General features: G+C 38.5%; 1 protein-coding gene across 1 annotated transcript in view; it reads right to left on the bottom strand.

The window, feature by feature from the left end:
- Nucleotides 1-22,517, bottom strand: part of ABCA4 (ATP binding cassette subfamily A member 4) — a 62,932-nt gene that overhangs the window by 26,183 nt on the left and 14,232 nt on the right. The window contains exons 7-19 of the mRNA XM_033067582.1: nucleotides 21,109-21,198; nucleotides 20,483-20,723; nucleotides 18,916-19,055; nucleotides 17,717-17,833; nucleotides 16,793-16,990; nucleotides 14,478-14,683; nucleotides 13,493-13,669; nucleotides 10,849-11,071; nucleotides 8,871-9,092; nucleotides 7,301-7,505; nucleotides 4,996-5,094; nucleotides 2,753-2,977; nucleotides 159-336 (exon numbers count right to left, since the gene is read on the bottom strand). Coding sequence (XP_032923473.1) covers nucleotides 159-336; nucleotides 2,753-2,977; nucleotides 4,996-5,094; nucleotides 7,301-7,505; nucleotides 8,871-9,092; nucleotides 10,849-11,071; nucleotides 13,493-13,669; nucleotides 14,478-14,683; nucleotides 16,793-16,990; nucleotides 17,717-17,833; nucleotides 18,916-19,055; nucleotides 20,483-20,723; nucleotides 21,109-21,198 — 2,321 coding nt within the window. The remainder of the gene's footprint in view (nucleotides 1-158; nucleotides 337-2,752; nucleotides 2,978-4,995; nucleotides 5,095-7,300; nucleotides 7,506-8,870; nucleotides 9,093-10,848; nucleotides 11,072-13,492; nucleotides 13,670-14,477; nucleotides 14,684-16,792; nucleotides 16,991-17,716; nucleotides 17,834-18,915; nucleotides 19,056-20,482; nucleotides 20,724-21,108; nucleotides 21,199-22,517) is intronic.

A 22,517-nucleotide genomic window follows, 5' to 3' on the forward strand; every position in this document is an offset into this window, starting at 1 on the left:
CGCCTAGGGGCAGCATTTCCCTGTCTGGAAAAGACCTAATGTTGTGTGTTAAGCCAGCTGCAAGGATGGGAGAGAGACAAGGGAAGAGTGAAAAGAAAAACCTGCTCCAGTAACAGAGCATTGCCCTGGGTTTGCTTCTTCCAATAGAACAGACTTACATGGTAGTTGTCTTTCCTGCTCCATTGTGACCAAGGAAGGCTGTGATCTGACCCTCATAAAAAGTGATATTTATCCCGTCTATGGCTGGTTTGGGCCTGTTGGCATAAATCTTCACCAGGTTCTGGATGCATACTCCTGGAATCAATCCTGTTGGCTCGGGCTCAAAGAATGTATTTACTTGAAAGGCAAGAAATCAAAAATGAAAAGAGAATAAAAACACCTGTTTTAATCCTAGTTCTGATGATGACAACACATCAGTAAGTGCAGAAGCAATAGCACATAGCATGTAGCAATAGGACCCAGTATAATACAGCATCATGTTCCAGGGCCAGATTCTCCAAGTCACACCAGTACAAAACTAAGGCCAGATTTCTAACTGCAATTTATTTAGTCACCCTCATATCTATGACAGGAGAAGCAGAGCCCAGAATTGTAGTGGTCTGTGGAGAAGTAACTAACTGGACCAGGGGAAGCTGAACATGCTTTCTGTTCTCACTGTGTAGCAGGAAGATTATTTGGAATAGTTTTCTGGAAATAGTTAGGCTGAGAGATTACATTAAAAAAGCAGCATGTTGCCTTTCTAGCTGGGCTGAAATCTGCCATTCAAATAATCTGCCCAGCTGTGCATTCTTTGACCAGGATGCTTAAAAAACCTCCCCCAAACACAAACAAAACACCACCAAAAAAAAAAAAAAAAAAAAAAAAAAAATTGCCTTTAATCCTGGTAGGTGAAATTTACCCCATTGCTGAGACCAGGTCAAGATTTACATAGTACCTAACATGAGCACTTCATGAGATGGCTTTCTCTCAGGATTAAAAATGCATTATTGCAAATAGCACCATCAGGACATTTTATTGCACCAGCTTCTAGACAAAACAAACTTCCTTTGAAGTAAATTAAGCCCTTGGGCAATGTGAATTATGGGAGTTGAGAAACTGAAACTAAAGACCTTGTCCACTTTTGTTTACACAGAATGCTTTAGGCTTTTTAGGAAGGCTTATTTTGCAATTGCAGTTTACTTAAATTGTTCAGTACCCAGCAGGCCTGTGTGGAGAGCAGCCAGTGTGATCTGGGCCAGCCCCATATCCATCAGTGGCTTGTGGGACTGTCGTTATTGTCACTGGTTGTACTAGGAAAAAGTTCCAAATTTGCTGTACATGAGAGAGCTGTGTATATTGCAGAACTGGAATAATCAATACAGAATGGGTAGCACTATTTTAGATATAATTATGTTTATGAATAACTTTTCTTTTGACTTGTGAAAGGAATCTAGGTTTCCATTTATCTTGCTGTGACAAATAAAAACATCTCTGTATTCACAAAAGTTCAGATAGAGTCTGGCTAGATAGTTATGCATATACAGGCAATTGAGGCACCTTCCTTGGTTTTATATGTATCAATATGCTTAGATCATATTTGTCTGCAAGACTCACTGACAATTTTCTGAGGCAAAACCTCTGATGATCTCCCCCAGTATCTGCTTTGCATCCCCTGAAGGACTGTGGGGGGTTGAGGTCCCTTTTTTTGTGATTCATATTTCTCCATTTTGATCCTGTATCCTCATTGTCACTGAACTATTCTAGGTCTGCTCTTGCCTTCTCTTCATGCCTCCCAGTTCCTGGGTGGCTGAAAAGGAAGACAGGCTTTTTTTGTGCAGCGACAGGCAGAAAGCCCTTCCTTTGTGGCCACGGAGCAGCTGGAACCTGGGAACTAGGGAGTAAAGCACCAAAAAGATAAGGCAGTACTAGGAGAAGATTGGCTGAAATAACCTTTAACCTTTGCCTGTCTTTTTCCTTTGAAGTCCTGCCCTGTTTCCATTCACCCTGAATGCATGTTTTCAGTGCCTACGTGAGGAGCTCTGATGACCCCACTTTTATCTCTTGCTTTTCAAGGAAGTCAGAAAGGGCCCAGAGCTGCCTGTAGCAGTTACTTGTGCTACAGAATCCACATGCATTCCTCTGAACATCTCATACAGAAAACTCCTCTGGCTCACCACAAAAGAAGACATTGGGGTCTGAAAACAAGACAGGTCATTCAGGAATTCTTAGATGATGGCTAATGTCAGCATCAGAAAAGGCTGCAGACAGATACACAGAGCACTTCAGATAAATCCCTTTGAAACCAGCCTCTCCCTACTGATGCAAAACACACTAAAGATAGGCAAAAAAAAAAAAAAAGGGAAGGGTAGGACTAAGAGGGAAGAACATTCCTCTCAGCGTGTTTTTACTGAAGTCATGGCTCTGTTTAATTTTTAAAAGCCAACGTATATGCCTCTGAGGTTTCCCTCAGCATGAAAACTATCTTGCCAAAGAAATAGCTTGCATTTGTATGATAAAAATACAAATTAAGGAGCTCTTCTGGAAGGCAGCTGTCTTATGTGTAGTGGCTAAAATATTCTAAGGGATGATGAATGTAGAGGAATAAATAAGAGTTGATGTCTGTCTTGTGCTTAGCTCTGGCAGTTTCATGCTATCACCTACTGGGCTCCTACTGGCCCTTGTAGCTTGGCTCCAATCACTCCTATATCTAGTTTGTTATGAAGTACAATGAGTATAGTATCTCAGAAGTACTCAGGTTGCTCTCTCTCCTTACTATTAATTTCATCTTTGTCCTGGACATCTGTCTTAGGCTTCCCCTGCTCGCCGGGTTCTTTTTCTCGTTTGTGTTTACATTGTTTGTTTTTACCATCCTTCTTCCCCTGGCTGTCACTCTTTTCTTCTGTCTTTTCAGGTTCTTCAGATTTATTTGTGTTGCTTTCATTTTTTTCCCTTTCCATGGTCTTCTGATCCACACAACCTTCTGATTCTGGACTTTTTTCTATATAAACCAAAAGCAATCAAGATTTAATTAACAAAAGTTTAATATTCTATTTTTGCTATAGGTATTTTGAGGAAAAGGAAATAGTCCTAAGCCTGGAGCTTTTCAAGGGCATTAACCACCCATATTTTACTCAGGTTAGGAGTACAGCATGCAAAAACCATCTAGCTTAAAATCTGCTTCATGGTGTCAAGATCAAATATTTAAGTAAAACGACTGACAATTTTGCAATTGTAGACTCAGAGTAAGATCCTGACTGGTATTAGGTACATGTTTTACATTTTATCCATGCAGCTCTAGATGAAGTTCTCATCTCATGAGGAGAAAGACCGTACAAACATTTCCCAGATGTACAGGGAGTGAGAGGAATTAAAAGAAAGTTAAAAGTTAAATGAAAAGCAAATTGTTAAATTGCAACTTAGATTAAGAGCACCAGGCCAAAATGAATGAGTTGGTATTAACTTCTAAACAAGAATTTCTGGCTCACCAGTTTGGACTTAGACATTGTAACCATGAAGGAAAACATTCACATTGGGTCAGGCTTGAAGCAGGAAGAAGCAGGAGCCCCTGAACAGACTGTTTACATAACACAAATCCAAGCTGGCAGTCTAGAGTGAAACTAGCACAATTGTAATTTATCAGATGGCCTAGGACTTATTTTTGTTCTGAAACTTCACCATTACTTTCTGTTATAAGGAATTTTAGCCCACAAAATGGTATAAAATTACCTGGTGCACAAATAGCAACATGAACAAGTTTGCTGCATCACCTAAACTGGCAAAGAGGGGGGATACAAGAGTGCACTGAGAGAAGTAAATTTTAAAAGTACCACGATAATTTACCAGTTTAACTTCATTTTGAGACATGAATTTACATGATCTGACATTTCTTATCCAGTTTTCCTCTCAATACATTAACCCGTTATGACAATTTAACAAAATGGTCAGTATTATCCTTGAAGAAAAGACAGGAGTTGTGAAAACTTCCACAGATGTTCAAGTAAGCTGAGCCACTAAAGAGTTCTTCAAATAGGTAAGAATCACAGTCTCCTACCGAGGAGTTAACCAGAGATGACCTTTCTGACTGTGCCTGCTTGGGAAAACCCAGGGCAATGGTTTGTAGAAGAGAGGATGAAATAATGATCAGCACAATCAGAATTACTTCCAAAGACTTCCAGTTCAATCCTCAAAAAATATAGCAATTCAGATCATGGCAACTATCTCCAAAGATGGAGATTTCACAACCTTTCTGAACAATCTGTTCCAGTGTTCCAGCTATTTTCATAATAATATATAGTATAGATATATGTATTATACTATATATGAGTCTCTGTATATACACACTAATATGTTTAGTGAATTATATATATATACTATAATACATAAATACTTTTTCCCTTGTATTGAATCTGAATTCCTGTTTTCCAGCTTATATCCATTGCCTCTCATCCTTTAGACACATCTGAGAAGTCTAGCTCTTTTGAGCTTTCTCTCTTCAAGCTGAGCAGACCCAGCTCTCTCAGCATCACATATCTTACATGCTCCAGCTCCTAAACAACTTACTGGCTCTTTACTGAGCTTATTCAAGGTGGTACAAGGGTGGCATATATTATGATCTTGCTTAGAAACAGTAAGTAAACAGACTTAAATTAGTGTTAAACTAGATAGAAAAGAGTTAGGCGTAGAAAAATGGGGAACCTCAGTGTAAGATTAATATTTCATGGATGCTGTGCTGGGCCATAAGAACTCCTTGAATTTCTCAAAAGGTGCTGGTTACAGAGTGAGGATTTGATGCTGCTTGTTAAGCCAGGCTTTAAAGGCCCCCAGATGGAACAGTGACTCATCTCTAATGACTGTAATGATAGCACACCACTCCAAGGTCAAAGGCACTTGCCAAGACTTCCAGTACATGGCAGTCTCCCACCTTTGCAGCAGCCCAGATAATAGAAAAGTTATGCAGTCACCTTTAAGCAGGTCAGTGAAGGTATTTCTAAAAAACAAAGTTTCCAAAGAACTCACCATCAGCAGTTGCTGTTTTCTCAGCTTCTGGACTTCTGGAGCCAAGCCAATAGGATTCCAGTACTGGGAAATACCAAGGCTGTGGCAGCCCATAGTCCCCTAAAACAAAAATAAGTAGGGGAAGTGCACTTCATAACCCCATTCTGCAGTAGACACTAATTCATCTAAGCAAAGTCTAATTATAAACACTTGCAGTCCTAGTGCTGCATATCAGAAGGTCCAACCATGTAACAAGTACCTGACAGAACAGATTTTGTTCACAGATTTTTTTTTTTTCTTTTGGACAGCAGTAAAATATGCAGAAAATGAGATGTGACTTGCCTTACCTTGTCTTAAGTAGAAAGTATTTTAACTGCAGAATAAAGCTAGTCCCTGAATCCTTACCAACCAGGCTTAAAATGGGATCCAAGCCTCACTCAGGGACTTTCTTTTAATGCCCACTTAACATTCGAGGACTGATATGACTGAAAAGCTTTTTAAATTTACACTTATTACCCTGGGGCTGAATTTAAAACTGGTAATGAGAAAAGACATTCTGTTATTTCAGCACACGGCCTTTCAGGGAAAGTAACAACAGTGTAATCCTCTTCTTAAACAAAAATCGGCTTTTTTAGTTACAGGTGAATTCAGTTTGGACAAGAGACAGCACAATAACATTACCAGTTCTTGGCAGGTTAGATCAGAGTTACTGGAAGTCAACACTGCTTTCCTGGATCACATTGATTTAGAGAATGCAGGAATTTGAGTTTCTGTGTTTAAAACTGGCATCTTTGTGAACTCAGATGTTATTTGCCTTATAGGCAAGGGAGATCTGTGATACTCATTGAAAGATGGTCAGTTTTATTAACTGAAAACCACTGCTTGTGAAAGTGTCTGCTTACTTCTGAATTAACAGAAACTACCTGTGTTACAGCCAACCTCTTGTACTCCTATTCATGCACAGAAATGCTCTGTCTGCATTCACAAATAGTTTGCCTTATTATGGACTGGATTATTCCCCTCTGAAACTGCTGGCTCAAACAACAGCTTCTCATTCAGGATGACTGTAAAACCCAAGTGAAATTCATTATGGAGCAGAATGCTCCAATAGCCAAAGGACCATTATGCCAATAGGGGGTTGGTTTCAGAGCAGACTTTAGCAGGACTAGAGCCATAGGACTAGAACCAAAGTAGTAGCCTCCTGTAGTAACCCCAAATAGTACAGCATTGATTTGGCAGGGCTGCATGCGTGAGACAGAGGAATGCAATGAGAAAATCTACAGAAACAGAGCAGCAGAGAGATAAGATAGAGCAAATATTGGGAAGAAGTGAAGCTACTAACTAGAAGCCCTGAAAGATGCTTTTGTCTAAACTGTTGACAGAAAAAAATTATTTGCATCTATGAATGAAGAAATTTCTATTGTTTAATTCCTGCTGTGCTCATGCAAATAGTCCATTGTCCACTCTTCTCTAAACAGAGAAAAGGAAAAGGAAAAGAAAAAGGAAAAGAAAAAAAGAGAAAGAGAAAGGAAAAGGAAAAGGAAAAGGAAAAGGAAAAGGAAAAGGAAAAGGAAAAGGAAAAGGAAAAGGAAAAAAGAGAAAGAGAAAGGAAAAGGAAAAGGAAAAGGAAAAGAAAAAAGAGCCATCTGCTAAGAACACCTTCTAGAACTGCAGTTCACATGCAGGAGTAATAAATTAATGAAAAGAAAGTTCACTTGCTTGTACACCATAAGAGTTGCAGTTATTAAATTGTAACAATATTTAATATGAAGCAAGATAACCATTTAAGCTAGAAGGACAAATCATTTTATCACATGGAAGGTTCCAGAATTTTGTAATTGATAACAAAGAAAATCCTTTTATGACCTTATACTAGAATAATGATTTCCATTTAAAAATAAAATAAATCCACACAGGAACTTTCACAACTGCCAATGACACAGCATGTGTCTTAGGAAACAGTACCATCCTTTAAGAAACAATTTGCTTAATGTGGCCAAAGTATATATGTGAATTAGAACTGTCAAATCTATATTTTGAAAAATGTATAGAAATCTTTGTAGATTTATTTTCCATTTAAATTATAAAACAGGCCTAGAAATCACATCCTCCCTTTTTCATTCTTTTCAGGAATAAAACAGGCGAGAGAAAAAAGAAAAAGAGAATAGTAGAAGTCCTTAATAAACCAGCAGTGCTAACCTCGATAAGATTCATAGTCTGCAAGGTCAAACACCCTATTTCTGCCAGTGAAACATGCAGAGACTGATCAGACTAACACAGTGTACAATAACTACCACTACTTTGAATGAAAAAGAAATTGATGTACCTGGGAAAACATTATCGAGGTACCAAGAAAGTATTCCATAGAGAAAAGCATCAAAAAGCATCATGTTAATGGAAAAAAGAAAACTATATTCATCTCCCTCCAAGGGACTGGTTCTGATGTTACCCCACTGTAGGCCAAGACCTTGTTCTTCATAGCGTGACAAGTATTCTGTACCAAACCCAAACGCTACTTGAGAAAGCAAACTCTGGAATAAAGGAAAAATGACATTCAGCCCTAACAGGGGGACACTTTAAAACAAACAAACAAACAAACAAACAAGCAAGCAAACAAAAAAAGCATCACAACAACTACAAAACAAAAAATCCAGAAGAAACAAAACTTCCCCCTCGCACCCCCACCTTTCAAAGACTGGACTTTAAAACTGGCAAAACAAATGACATGGGAAAAGTTGTTTCACTTTTTTATTGGTCTGTAATGTTTAATTTGCTGCAATTCTAAGCAGTATTTAGCCATAATAGACTGAATTCAACCTTGCCTGTACTCTTTTTAACTACTAGGCAACATTCACAGGTTGTTTTTTCCCTTCAATAATGTCTGCTGGGAAAATGTTATAGGTGCATCTAGAAGTTTGCAGTGTACACCTTTGACTATCTAGGTGAAACAAAATACTTCCTGAACGTATGAAGCAGGGCTACTATGAGTAACATGACAGAAAGTACACCAGATGATCAGGATATGGAAACCACAACTGCTTCCCCTGTCATGTCTGATTCTAACACAACAAACTGATATGGTTTACACTTAGTTTATAACTTTATACACTTAATTACAGCTTTGGAAGTGTTTTGTTTCCTTTTTCCTTATATTTCCTAGTGCAAGAAGAGAAAACAGTTCCTTCACCTGTGCTGTTAGGATATTTGGTTAAAACAGGGAGACTGGACTTAAACACTTGCTCCCCCACTTCCTGACTCATTGGGCAACATAAAATCAGTCTGAAAAATTTTGTAAGATCACAGTTCCATCTCAAAAAACAGCAAGAAGTTTCCAGCTCCCCTGACTCTTTAAGTATCTTACCTAAAATGGAACAGAACAACGAGGAAGCACTGCATGGAGAATGTCTACAACTTGTTAGATGAAAGGTATTTCTCAGCTTTGGCACTGGGGCTCAAATCCTAACTCTTTGGTTGAGGTTAAGAAGGAATGTAAAACTGAGGTCTTCTCATCCTTAGACACAGGGTGTTAACTAGGTTATAGCCCATGAGAAAGATTACTGTCACCATTTTGTGAACTGCCTTTGTACTTCTTAAACATCCCAGAAGTTAGATTTGCTTTGACTTATAAGGAAATATTAAAAACATTTTAGTATGCCAATTTCCTGGAATTCAAAACATAAAATAAATTGTATCGAATTTTCTAAAAGCTATGAAGATATCTCTTGCACTAGACCTTCTAAATGCTTCCACACTTGCAATCCATAATTATTTAGGAGAGATTTAGAGGTCTCCTCTGAGTAAAAAAAGCCAAGAGGAAGAGGTGTGCAATACTTTGTGATTCATATATGCACTTGAGAAGGGGAGCAGAGATGCCATAGAACCAGTGGAAGGCTTACTGCTAGGATCTTCAGATTAACAGTCAGACGGTCTTGCCAGACAAAGCAGACAATGTGGGGCAGGTACAAGGTGAAATAGATGACTCCACTGCAGGCAGCTGCCAGATTTGCTTTGGAGAAGAAGGTGCTGAACAAGAAACACTGCATTATGGTGGCTGTGGTGAATGTCAGTAGGAATAGAAAGAAGAGAAGTGGATTGCTATAATGTAGCACTTGTCCATGCTGCAAGCAAAACAAAAACAGAAAAATTTACAAGTATTGCTGCTTTCTGCTGGCAGGAAACGTCAGAATTGCTAGCAACATGCAACAGGTAAAGCATAATAAGCCAGTCTTTCTTGTCTAATACAACTTCTAACTCTCCCAGGTATTAGTTTCAATAACAAATCCTTCATCTAAATTTATCCCTGCTCTTGGATTGTGACTTCAGGTTAGTACAACAGAATGAATAAATATAATAACTGAGGGAAAACAGACATTCTGTCCCTGTCTTAACATGTAAATGATTTCAAGGAAGATCTGCCTCCTTGGAAACTCATGCATGTTTAATAAAGTTATTATAAATATTACAATAAACCTTCATTTATCTCTTTGCACCATCCCCTCAATCCACTTGCTTGATGTGCAGAAAAGACAATGAAAGGAAGTGCTACAAAACACATCTTTAAAAAAACCCACAATAAAACCACAGGAAAATTGTAAAGCTTCTGTACCTGGATGTTATTCAAACAGAAGCATATCACATCTGAGGAATCCAAGTGCAGTTTCTCAGAGATCCTTGTGTATTAAGTGACCCACTGGGTGAACTTTTATTGATCTTTCTTCATTAGAGCTTTTGTGGACTAAATGCTCCCTCTCAAGAAGAGCAGGGACTGCTGCCAATTATCTATGTAGTCCTTAAAACCAACGTTGGGACCTGTTTATTAGGTCAATTTATATAATGCTCAAATAAGTCTTCAGGGCTATAAATAGGTCTCAGCATTGTTTAGCATCCCATTGGACCTTAGAGACTGATTTCTTTATCAACAGGGATGCAACATCTCATAAGAATGTATTTACAAAGGTGCCTCACACTGGCATAGTGAAATACAGGAAAGAAAGCGAATTACAGGTACAAGCATATTCCTCTCTGATATTAATTACCTCCTGATTTTTAATTAAACCAGCGTGGCAAATAAAGTAAGCTTTCTCTATCCACCCAAGCTGCAATGGAAATGCCAGGAACTACAACTCATCAGGACATACTGGTAAGACAGAACGTCTCAAACCCTGACTATGTATTTATACTAATAGGAGTCTCCCACATCAGACAAGATGGAAGGGCATCTTCCTTATCAAAATACTACACATTTATATAAAATATAGCAGCAAGCTCTCAGTATAGGGCTTAGTTCTCAGGTAGTGGAGAGAATAGGTAGTTCCCAGAGAGAGCATCTGAACTGTCTGGAAAAGTTATAAAAATTACTTTTTTATAGGAATTCTGAATCAGTGGAGCAAAAGGTGGATTTTTTTTTTTTTTTTAGGTTTTCCTGAAAGTTCTGCTCTTGCAGTCTCTTTTCCCAGTGAAACAGTCGCACAGTTTCTAAGCAAACAAGCACTGGATATTAAAATTTAATCACATATAGTGAATTACAAGATTAAAATTGTGCAAATAATTATCTCTTTGATTTAAAGCAACAATTATTATTTATGGGGAGATCTGCATCTGCCTACAGAAAATACAATATCCAGAGTAACCAGCCTGATGCATTTTCTATGAGGATCTCACAATAAATCTTTACTAGTGAATTTATTGTTCTGTCTCTGCCAAGCGCTGACGCTGTTATGAGGTCTGCTTAGAAGAATGTGCCTGCTACGTGCTGTGGTCAGAACAGGCCTCCACCACTCACATCTCCCTACCAAAGGCTGCTATTCTTTCTCAACAGCAAACTGGTATCAGGAGTGCAAACACAAGAGTGAGTTTGAGAGCAGCAATCCTTACCATAATGAGAGCTGTGAGGAGGAATGTGCTCACAGCCATCATGGAAAAGCTGTCTAGGAACCAAGTGCACCAAATCACGCCGTTGGTTATGCCCCTGTTCTTCATAGCCTCTTTCAGACGCATTTCCTTCTCCAGCACTATACTCTTCACAGTCATGGACACTGAATATATCCAAGCTAGCACCATGAAGATGGGAAAGGCGCGGTTTAAGGTGATCATGAAGCTACCAAAGCAAGAAAGAATAAATTAAATTTAGGTAAAGCAGAAATATTAGATGAAAAGCAAAAATGAAAAGGAAAAGGAGTGGGGAAGAGTGCATTAATTAAATACAGAGCTGTAAATTCTCAGTCCAAACATCAATAGCATTTCACTAGTAAACCTTAGAAGCATCCTAAATATTAATAAAGTAATGGTTTCTTCATTCCCATGAGACAGATGAATGTTATTTCTATTTTACAAAGCGGTTCTAAGGGTTATTGAAGGCTACAAAATATTTGGTGCGTCATGAAAAATACATTTCTCTTCACAATGCATTTCCATAATGCTTTTACTATGAGCTACAAAGAATATTTTAAGACATACGTTAACATTAACAATATGGGAATGTCACTGTTTTTCTGCTCCCAAGATTCACTGACAAGAGAAATAAATTAGTCATTAAAAGCATCAGATGCTGCCAGCAGGGCTGCTGAAATTCGTACAAACCATGAGTCAGGGTATTGGATCTAGCTGAGATAGAGTTAATTTTCCCCATAGCAGCCCTCACAGTGCTGGGCTCTGCATGGATATCTAGAAAGGTGTTGATAATACACCAGTGTTTTGCCTGCAGCTGAGCAGTGTTGGTACAGCATCAGAGCTGTCTCGGCAACATTCCAACATTCCCACCTCACCAGCAGGCAGGGGGTAGGCAGAATCTTGGGAGGGGACACAACCAGAACAGCTGACCCAAACTGACCAAAGGGGTATTCCATATTGCTCAGATATAAAATCTAAGAAAAAGGAGGAGAAAGTGGTGAGTATTTGATATTTACAACATTTTGTTCCAAAGCAAGTGCTATGCCTGCTGAATTCCTGTTTCCCAGGAAGTAGATGGACATTGCTGGATGGGAAATAGTGAATAAATCTTTGGGTTATTTTTTTTGTTTTAGTTTTAGTAAAGACCCTTATCTTCACCTGCGAGGTTTTTTCCATCTTAATTTCTTCTCCCTTCTTGCTGAGGAAGAGGGTGACAGGGAGGCTTGTTGGGCACCTGACATCCAGTCAAGGTGAATTCACCACAGCCCTTGGCACCCAATAGACCGAGCCAGAGGCAGTTTTCTATTAAGCACTCTACAGTTACAGGAATTATTAAGCAAGGTTCCATGCAGGACACAGCTTGTCATCTGCAATGTTTATCTCTTTATTTTGCTGAGTCTGAGAACACATTAACATCAAAAATGTCTCCCTGGTACTGATGGCCTTGCTGTGCTGGGGGAGTTATCTTGTGAAGAAGATGAGGGAATACATCTCCCTCTCCCTAGTTAGGATTGATGTGGACAGTTTTATTATTCAGGCTCCCAGGATACTTGTTCATCCTTATGTAAGCTGTTTAATACTACTAATTAACACTGCTAATATTATGGGGTCTGTGGAATCAGGTGTCAACTGTTTAAAGGCCAAAAGCTCATAGTTGCTAAAAGCAAGGAGCAAAAAGTCTTCAGCTTCCTAAGTCTGAGCTCTATAGAACTACCTTTTTGCCATATACTATCAAAGCTACATCAGAGTCAAAACAAAGGGAAGATCTTCACTTTTCCACCAAAAATTCCTGAAAAGCAATGTGGTCTGGAGAAGCAAAGCCATGCTTTTGGGCTGTGGCCTGGGGCACACTGACTTTTGCCTGTTGGTGGACACATGTAACCAGCACTAGGCCATGCACAGCACAGCCTACAGGTCACCATGAGGGTGCACTTGCCTCACTTAAGCACAGTCTCTGCAGAGGCCATCCTAAGTTTGGAGATCAGCCATGAACTGTATGTGGCTACTGCTGGCTTCAGACAACTTTTGCACAGGTGGGGTTTCTGCCCCTGTGGTATTCTCAGTGGGGAAGAAATAGACAGCAGACTTGCCAGGGTGATGTTTTGTCAGACCAACACATGACGACTGATGGGAATGACAGTTCAATCTATGTGTCTGCAATTTGCTTTTACCAGAAGTAGTTGCATTTTGCCTGCACAGAGCACACTGCCAGAATTACAAAAAAAATTCTCCAATATCTTTGTTTTTTTGAGTGAAAAGTATACCAGGACAGCTGGAATACCAAAGACTGCAGTACTGGAGCAGGCACAACGTAACCAGGGAAGAAAATTGGAAGAAAACTGGAAGAAAACCGCTGTTTTTAAGGGGCTAGTGTATTGAGTTCATTTTAGGCCTAACACTGGATGTAACAAAGGCCAGATTGGGATCAGGGATAGAATCTTGGCAAAGGTGGCTTATGGAGTCAGGGTTATGACAGGATAAGTTAAAAACCAAATTAATTCAGTTGTGAGTCAGTTACTACTCTTGTATTTAGACCTTAGCACATTCATAACTTAGGGTTAATTGAGAATCTTAAATCATCCAGCAATCCAAGTATTCAGTAGAATTAAGAAAAACTGCTTTTACTCACATATCATCCACAAAGCAGGGATATGGCATTTGCTGCAGATAAATTCCCAATGTCACTTCAGTGCTGGTCTGCGTCTTTATAATCCCATGCTCAATCATGTCCTGGAGATATGCAAAGCCTCCCCAGATATAACGTAAATCATCCACAGGATCAGCTCTTGGACCAGGATCCCAGTACCTCAAAAGAAAATTCACATGGAAACCATTTGGGTAAGCACTGACTTCATTTGCCCCACAACTCTTCCCTAAATAAATAAATTAATACATAAATAAATAAAATGTTAGCAACTGAAATTGTAGGGGCACTGCCTGGAGTTGTCTTTTCTAGACTTTGGTCTATCAGACCATATTGCTTAAGAAAGTGGAAGGCTCTTCTTTTTCCTTTCATTTTCTCTGCACTGACTTGGAATAGCAATTTTGGCCAAAAATGTACATAAATTAGGCATGTAGCAGAGTAATTGTTCTAGAATAGAAATAACTGTATTTGGAATATGGTATCCTTGAAGATTGAACTGGAATAACTGGACTGCAATTACCAGATACCATTATATTTTTCTGTAGACAATCCTGAGAAATTATATCCCTTTAAATGAGTATATTTGGTGGGGACTTGAGGAGGAATAGCAGAGAAGTTAAGCTGTCCACATGGAGGAGAGCTAAGTCACAATCCATGTAGGGCTTCCTTGTCTGTCTTTCCCAATGGTGGGGCCATCCAAAAACTGAAGTAGGTTACTGAACAGATTCTGAGTAGAGTCATTCCTTCGCCTTGAGTTCCTGCACCTACCCATTGCTTGGCTTGTCACAAGAGTGATACCATTCATGTTAGTACTGATAACAGAGACGGATTCTGTGCTGTACTACAGAGTGACTATTAGCAAATGAAGTTGGATTTCATGTATACAACCAACACAGATTCTAACACCCTTATGTGTCTCACATTTATGTTATGGCAGGCAAGAATTGACAAGTAACAACCAGGTAAGCACCTGTCTTTGATTTTGTTTGTTTTCTCCACTGCATCTATGTCCATTCGGATCTTGTACGTCACGTGTGGTGGGAGATTGCTGGTTGTAGGTTCTAAGTCTGGAAAAACCACAGCAGCCCATAATTTGTTTTCCTCCAGCAGATAAAGGGCTTGAGGAGTCAGTTGAGTTTCATCAAGATAACCTTCAAATTTATCCAAGGTCAAACACTACAAATAATTACAAAGAGAAAAATTGCATGGGAATAAAATAGTAAGAGGTATATATCAAAGCAAACATCAGTGGTTGAAAACAGAAAAAGAAAGTAGGTTCAACTGGAAGGGTTGTTATTTTCAGCTTTATGATGAAACTATTAAAAGTTGACTCTCTCCTCCCTTCTTCAGCCTAGGAAGTGCATGAGTGAATACCAGAGAGCTAAAGGATGACTGATGTGTAAGAAAAGAACATTGGCTGTGGGCTTCAGACAAAAAGCACTTTGCAAGTGAAGCACTGGGAAAAGTCAGAGCATACGTTAAAATTCTAATGTCTCATAGGTATTTTGCCATTGATTCCTATGTAACACCAGACAAGTCAGTGATTTATCTAACTGGTCATATTGTGTCCCTGCTGAACTCTGACATGTGATTTACCTGCTGACTTAAGTTAATCTGCCACTTTTATTGGCCATCTCAATTTAAAAAAAGGCTTCTTTCTTAGTCTCTGTCATTACTACAAACTGTATTCTTATCAATGTGTATACAAGACAAAAATTCATCAAAACTTAAGTTCTTTATGTTCCTCCATTTAAGACCTACTTAGCAGGCATTGTAAAAAATAAAACAAAGATTGTGAGTGCTATAAACTGCAGCATTAGTTGTCTGTAAAATAACAGATTTATGTTTCTATATTTAGCTTCTGCCCTTCAGAATTGGCAAAATTTTAATAGAGTAGAAGTACTTAATTCAGTTTGTGTCTTCATAAAGCTCACTATATCAAAATTGGCTTATCATCTGCTTGGGGAAGTTTATTTCAAATCTCCTCCCAGTAATTATTTAACAATTTTAAATGGTTCAATGAAAATGGGAAACCCAAAACCAAAACAATAAGAACAGGTTTGGAAGGTAAAACTGGACAATAATAAACATGAAGAGGTGACTGCATAGCTCTCACTAACAGTTTAGCTGTTCTGTGGCCTAAGGTGATCAAAGGGAAAAACAGGAAATTCTTGGGGTGGTGAGGAGGAGCAGCCACTGCATAATTTGTGGGATTCTCAGCTGCATCACAGTTTGCAGGAGAGACTTGGAGTCACCAAAGATAGGTGCTGGCAACACACCTGTCCTTATTGCATACTATGGTGGCAAGGAGCAGGCTATTCCCCAGAGGGAGCTATTTGTTGCCATTGTGTTTGGCACAGTAGGAAAACATTCTCAAGTGCTTACAACTCCCTGTAAACAGCAGACTTTAAAGAATAAGCTCATTACAAAGGACACAAAGCTCATTAGGACACAAAGATCTATTACCAGGTACAGTAACCATTCCGATATTATTGATGTTCCAGCACTGACCTGCTGCATGCAGTATATTTCACTCAGTTTGACAAGAAATAATTCTGCTAACATGATACAAAAAGATCATTAAATGAATCAGTAGAGCTTTGTGTGAAGCCTTTATCATTCCTTCTTATACTAGCTGTAGGAAGGCAAACTTTCAGTTTGAGCCTTCTTGCAAGGGACAAATGGTCTTTTGGACCAAACTGGATTGAAATTAGGAGTTAGGCTTAGTCTTGTTGCCTATAACTGGTACCAATTTTCACTCAAAAATCCTCAGAAAGCACCACTAAAAACAACATGCTAAAGAAGAGAGGAACAGATCACAGGAGACAGACATCTGTCAGAAGTGACCACAGAACAAGTAGAAACTCCCTCATTAGATACAATGGAATTGTGATCAGGTGCTTAAAAACCTGCAAGGGGACTTACCAAAGAACTGTTAGCTTCTCCTGACCTTGCTGAAATTAGTGGCCTGTTGGTTATTAATACATACAAGAGGTTTTGCAATCACTTTCTGCCTCTCAGCATTGAAATCTGTTCAGACATTCAACCAAAATTTTGAATAAAGCATTTGAAGATCATAAAACTGAACTTTCCTTTTAATAATAAGTATTTTGTACTTGTGGAACTGTATTATTCTAAACACATGCTTAAAATAATGAGATTTCACTTACAACAAAGATTTTATGTTTTTAACTTTCTCGTCTATTACCACAGACCCCAGTACTGCCTAACTGGTTTTAAGATATCCTCTACAACTATTCCCTGAAGGGCCAGGGCTAAATTTACCTGCAAATACTGACTAAGCAAACGCAGAACTTGGTCTACAGCACTGAAGATGTTCCTCCAGTCAAAGTCCACCATTCCCTTCTCCCGGCTCCTTGAAGGTCCATTGTGGAGAAAGTTGATTATGTGTTCTGCAGTGAAGCCTTCTGCACCCATCTGGCTGTTCAGGAATTCCCTCACTGTAGGGTGCTTCAGAGAGTCCTGAAGAAACATATCATGACAGCTTTGACACAATGATTGTCTTTCCATGCCCTGTTTAGCTAGAAAGATTTCCATTTCCATAACTCTTTCAATACATGAACAAGGACAAAAGGGTATGCTAAGAAATCAATTTTACAAATGGGTAATTGCATAACTGAAGAATGGATTAAATATTTCCATGACTATTTATTGCATTCTTTCCTTATAAGCAAGAGGATAGATAATATAAATATCTAATACAATATAGAAAAATTAGGAAACCAAGTATTTTTTCTAACAGGAATTGCTTTATAAACTTGCTACAGACAGTAATCGCAGCTGATCAAAGTCAAATCTAATGATGTAGAAATGAGCAATTTCCCAATTGTCTGGCCCAGAAAAAGTATGGTCTTACTGCCTTCTTTGTCTATACAGAATTCAAGAAAATCAAGTTGTCTGTTCTTGAAAGACATTTGGGGAGGCAGGGAAGCAGCAACTGCTGCCTTTATTAAGAAGTCATTAGCCAGATTCTTGACTGCCCAAATGTGGGGTTTTGCCGCAGGGATGCCGTAATGCATCTATGACTTGCCTTCAAACCAAGCTCAGCAGCCAACAGCCTTAAAGGCCACAGCTTCCTTGGCTGTGCTTCTGGCCAAACCTTTCAAATTAACTGTCTTCTCCATTAATAAAAATAAAAGATGGTGAAAGGCTGCTCTTACTGAGGATCTTTGACAAGATTTAACATACACGGATCATATTCATTTGCAGGCTATTTTGAAAGAAGTGCCACAGCTGAGGTCCTACTTCCTCCCAAGCTTTGGTCAACAGTTGCAGACGTTCAAGTTCCTCAAAAGTGGAGTTTGCCTGATGAAAAAACACCAGAAAAGAGTGTTAAAAATCTAAGGAGATAGGCAGAATTTATGATTCATCCAGGATTTGGTGACAGGGGAACTCCTAATTTAGACAGCTGTAGATTTTACCTTTTAAACTTAACCAACTTGTTCAAATAGCAGAAATTTTAATAACCATCAGAAAAAAAGAATCTGTAAAATCTAGCCAGAATTAAAGTCACTTAGGATAAATTCTGTGGTATATGTAATGGAAAAAAACAATTGCACATTAACCCTAGTTAACTTCAATTCCTTTAAACACTCAGATTTTCAGTAGAATTATTTAGAGTTTTTCCCCTTGACTATTTCTCTCCATAAGAACTAAGAGGAAAGATGATGATGTGAATAGATGAATGAATGGAAGGCACCTGGAAAAAACAGATATTCCCATAGCTACAATATTAAGACCTGAATTGCTGAGCTGCTGTAAATCTGATGTTTTTCTATGTGAACTCTGAGTAGCAGTTCTGTGCCTTGTACAGATCTCTAATGTAGTGAATTGCTGGTTATGAGGTGGCCAAAACCTGGGTCATCTGCAGCCTTGATTTAACTGCTCAGATTAACTTCACCAACTTCAAGCATTTTGCTGAAAAGTCTAGGCTCCATCCTATTTTAATGAAGTGAAAATGACTTCAAAAGATGAAATAATAAATCACGATGTTGCTATTAGTTTGCAATATCTCAGTGCTATTTCTCAGTAAGTTTTTCCAAGCCTCATATTGCCCCATTTAAATACTTAATGGCACATGTTCCTGCCTCTGCAAAATAAATATTACTATGCTTACTAGTGTAAATGTGGAATCATGCCATCAAAAAGCTGATTGGGCAAGCTGGAAAAACTATGCAGCATGGATCAAGACGAAATGAATCAGTGAAGACCTGTCTCCTATTTTTTAAACAAAGTACCTGTCCTTCCTCTGAGGACTGTAAGAACAAATGGAGTTTTGAGAAGAAAATCTGATTAGGCTGAGGTAATTGGGTGACTGTTTTTCAAAAGATGTTTCTTGAGATGCAACTTTTTAGAAATATACATTTTTGTATTTCAGAACTTCTTACATTTTTTATGATTTCCCGTACAGAAGGTGAATCAGGAGCAAAGAGAATTTTTCCCATCAGCAGGGGCTTCACAGCACTCCAGGCTATTTTGGTTAAAGGGTTTGATTCCAAGTTCTGGATCAATGCATTACAAAAGGGTGCTAAAGACAGAAAGAAAGACAGTCTTTATGTTACTTTAGTAAAATACTATCACACATAACATCCTGCAGGGCTTTTTAGGGCAGTACAAACAGTTTGAATCTGAATGAGTTAAAGAACATTCTGCAATTTAGAAGTACAATGACTGAATGGATAGAAAAGACTATTAGTAGATATTAGAATTGTAAAATATGCTATGGAAATTGGAAAAGCAAATATAAATAACCATTTGAAAGTTGCTGTTATTTACATGGTATTTCAAATGGAAGGAAATGAGACAGCTCAGAACTCACTGAGGAGTCTGAGCTTTATTTGCTTTACTCCTAATGACTTAGCTCCTTTGTATTGTAGTTGATACTGACACAAAGCTGATCCTGCAGGCTTAGATGTTGAGCTCCAGAACAGTACAGAACTGGATCCTACAATAACTTAAAATTAAACATATTAACGTAAATATTTTTATCTTACCCCTGCACTATGAACTAATTAGTTTACTTTGATAGCATTTAATTAATTTGTTTCCTGGCTGAAGAGATGGAGTACTGGGCCTTTTACAGGTCTTTGGAAGTCTCAGACATAAGTAGAGCCAAGTATCAACACAAACCATGAAAGGCAGAAGTCTCTGTAAGCAAACTGCTCATCTGTACTTTGTAACCATGCAATTATATCTGTCATAGTAGAAGGGACACAGAACTGCAAACTATAAGATTAGTGGTAGTACAGAAAAAACTGCTGGTGAGCTCAGTGTAGCAAACAGAAGAGAACATAATAAAACCACAAAACAACAAATGGTAAAAAATAGGTTCTTCTTTGCATTATCTCCTATTAAAATAGGAGGAAAAAAATAGCGAGGAAATAAAAGCAACAGAAATTGTTAAATCGAAGTATTTTCTATGTAAAGTGTAATCACGCTGTAGAACGTTACTGTTACAAAACAGATGTACTTTTACACAGGAAGATAACAGCCACCATTGTATCAAATTTACTATTATTTGAAAAGAGAGATTTTTATTCCTGTGCCCCAGGCCATCAAATAAGTCAATAGAAAATATAAAGTTTAGAAAAATATTTTGAAGAAAAGTAATTCCTGAATACCACATTGTCTTTTCCTGAACCTTCTTCAGGGGCATCTTGTTCTTCCTGATATCAGTAGCATATAAAATAAAACAGAGAGACTGTCTTAATTATATCATGCCTATAGTTATGCCTCCATATTACAAGCAAATGTGTATTTCTGTCAGATGTCAATTCCTATGTTTTTCTGCTTCCAGCTATGAAGTAAATATGAAGTAAAATAATTTTACCTGACTCTAATTTTCTCAATCAACTGCATTAAAATGCTATTTATGAAAAGCAACATTCTATGCTAGTACTTGAACATAAAGTACACCTGTCGAGAGTCTCTTAATGGTTTGGTGGAAAAACTTACTGGTTGTATTATCATAAAGATAACCAGATTTCTTCCTTGTTGAGTCAATCCCCAGGAAAGCTTTGTAGTTGTTATCTTCATACCAGTTGAAGGAAAGCACTCTGGATCCACCTCCTTCTGGGTAGCCACAGAAAAGATCCGACAGGGAACTCACCAAGTGGCCTAAGGATTCTGGCCTTCCATCTTGTACAAATGGCTGCAGAACCCTCAAAAGGTCCTGAACACTTGGCTTCCTGGCCAGCTGCAGTAAGACAAACTTGGTTAATTGCAGCCCTCAAAGCAGGTAAGTATCTGTTGAGGTTGCAGCTGTGCCCAAATGGTAAAGTGTGAATGCAATCAGAACCCCATCTTTTCATCTCTGCCCTGGTCACAGGCACCATTTTCAGTTCTTGTTCTTTCATATCTTTTCATATTTTGAAGAAAAGAATACACTTGAGAATTGCCAATGATTTTGTCCACATTTATTTTGGAATGAAAGGAGAATGAATTTTTAAGGAATCAGCTCTTTCCCAACAAGTCTATTTTCTCTCTGGTAAAGCAGGTAACTGGAACATAAAAACAACAAAGGAAAATAAGGACTATGAGCTATGCAGAAAAGTGATGTAATCCATTATTAGACCACTTACCTTTTGCACTGCTTGGGAGACATTAGACAGCACCCTCCCCCAGGCCTTCAGGTCAGCACCTGGTGAGTTTCTGTCCAACACAGTGGGAAGCTGTGGATGCATAAAAACATAGAGACGAGCTTCTACATGGCAACAGTTACAATAATGAGAAGAAAATCCAAATGGCATCTCTGTAGCTCAAATTCTTTGAGTTATTCTGAACAATATCTTATAAGCCTGTCTTATGGGGCCACAAATCCCATACCCATGTGCAGACACACAGTAGTCCATGTAAATGTTCTTTCTAATGCAAAGCTGAAACAAACACAGGCCACTTAAAATATATCTTGGGATTTGTTCGACTCATCTAAGCCCACCAAGACAAAAGGTGCAAAAAATAGAGGAGGAATGCAGGACCTGGGACATTTGAGAAGCTGCTTCTCACAGAGGCTGTTCTTCAATGAGATATAAAGAGTCTTGGTAACTTCCAAATTTAGCTAATGTTTGATACAGAATCCCCCCACTTGCCATGGAGATAAATAATTTGTAGAAGTTTATACTTCGGAGATGTCCTGATTTTGCACAGTCTGGTCTCACTGTCTGTTAAACCTGAGAGAAATCATTACTTTCCCAAGCTCCTGCAGACTGACCAAACTGCCTTTTCAGTAGAAGTTAACATTTTATTTATCAATGACTTCAAAGAAACAGGTGACCATGCTGTGCTGTCACATACCACTTTGTTTGCATCACTGCATCCTTCTTTGTCAGCTGTCTAAAGAATCACATATGCACTTGGAGCTGGCACTCTTGAGGCTTTCTCAGGCATTTCTTCTGCTATTACAACAAAATATAAAGCCAGACTTGTAGATAGCTAGACTGTGATATTTATGAGACAAGCTCCTAAAAACCTTCCCCAAAAACGCCTATACTCCCTGCTGATTGCCTGCCATTGCCTTCAGTCAGTAGGTGGTTACAAAAGCAGAAGACAGCTGCACTGTGCAGGTACCTGGCAGGGTGTCACAAAGGCAGGATTTTTTAATGGAAAGCTCATGTTAGCATGTTCTGATCTGTCACCTGACATTCAGGCCGGAAGAATACACACAGGGCTTTAAAATACACTTTTCCTTGTCCCCTAAGGGGAACTAGTCTGTGCAAAGATTATACAGGATTCTTGGAGCACCTGCCTTAACTTGGTCTTTTTGAAACTTTGAATATTCACATGAAGTCCTCAAATCCTGAAAATCTATCTTAGAAGTACTGTAGTATTAATTCTTTGCCACTTCCAGCAAGCATAAGATATATGAAAACATAAGACAATATATTTTTAGGAATGGAAAACAGTGGCTCTCAGAATCTGACCACAAATCCTTACCAGGGCTGGTAAAATCACATGGGCACAATGACTGACTATCAATGCTACAATAATCAAA

Source organism: Catharus ustulatus, chromosome 9 (assembly GCF_009819885.2).
Source record: "Catharus ustulatus isolate bCatUst1 chromosome 9, bCatUst1.pri.v2, whole genome shotgun sequence".
Lineage (NCBI taxonomy): Eukaryota > Metazoa > Chordata > Aves > Passeriformes > Turdidae > Catharus > Catharus ustulatus.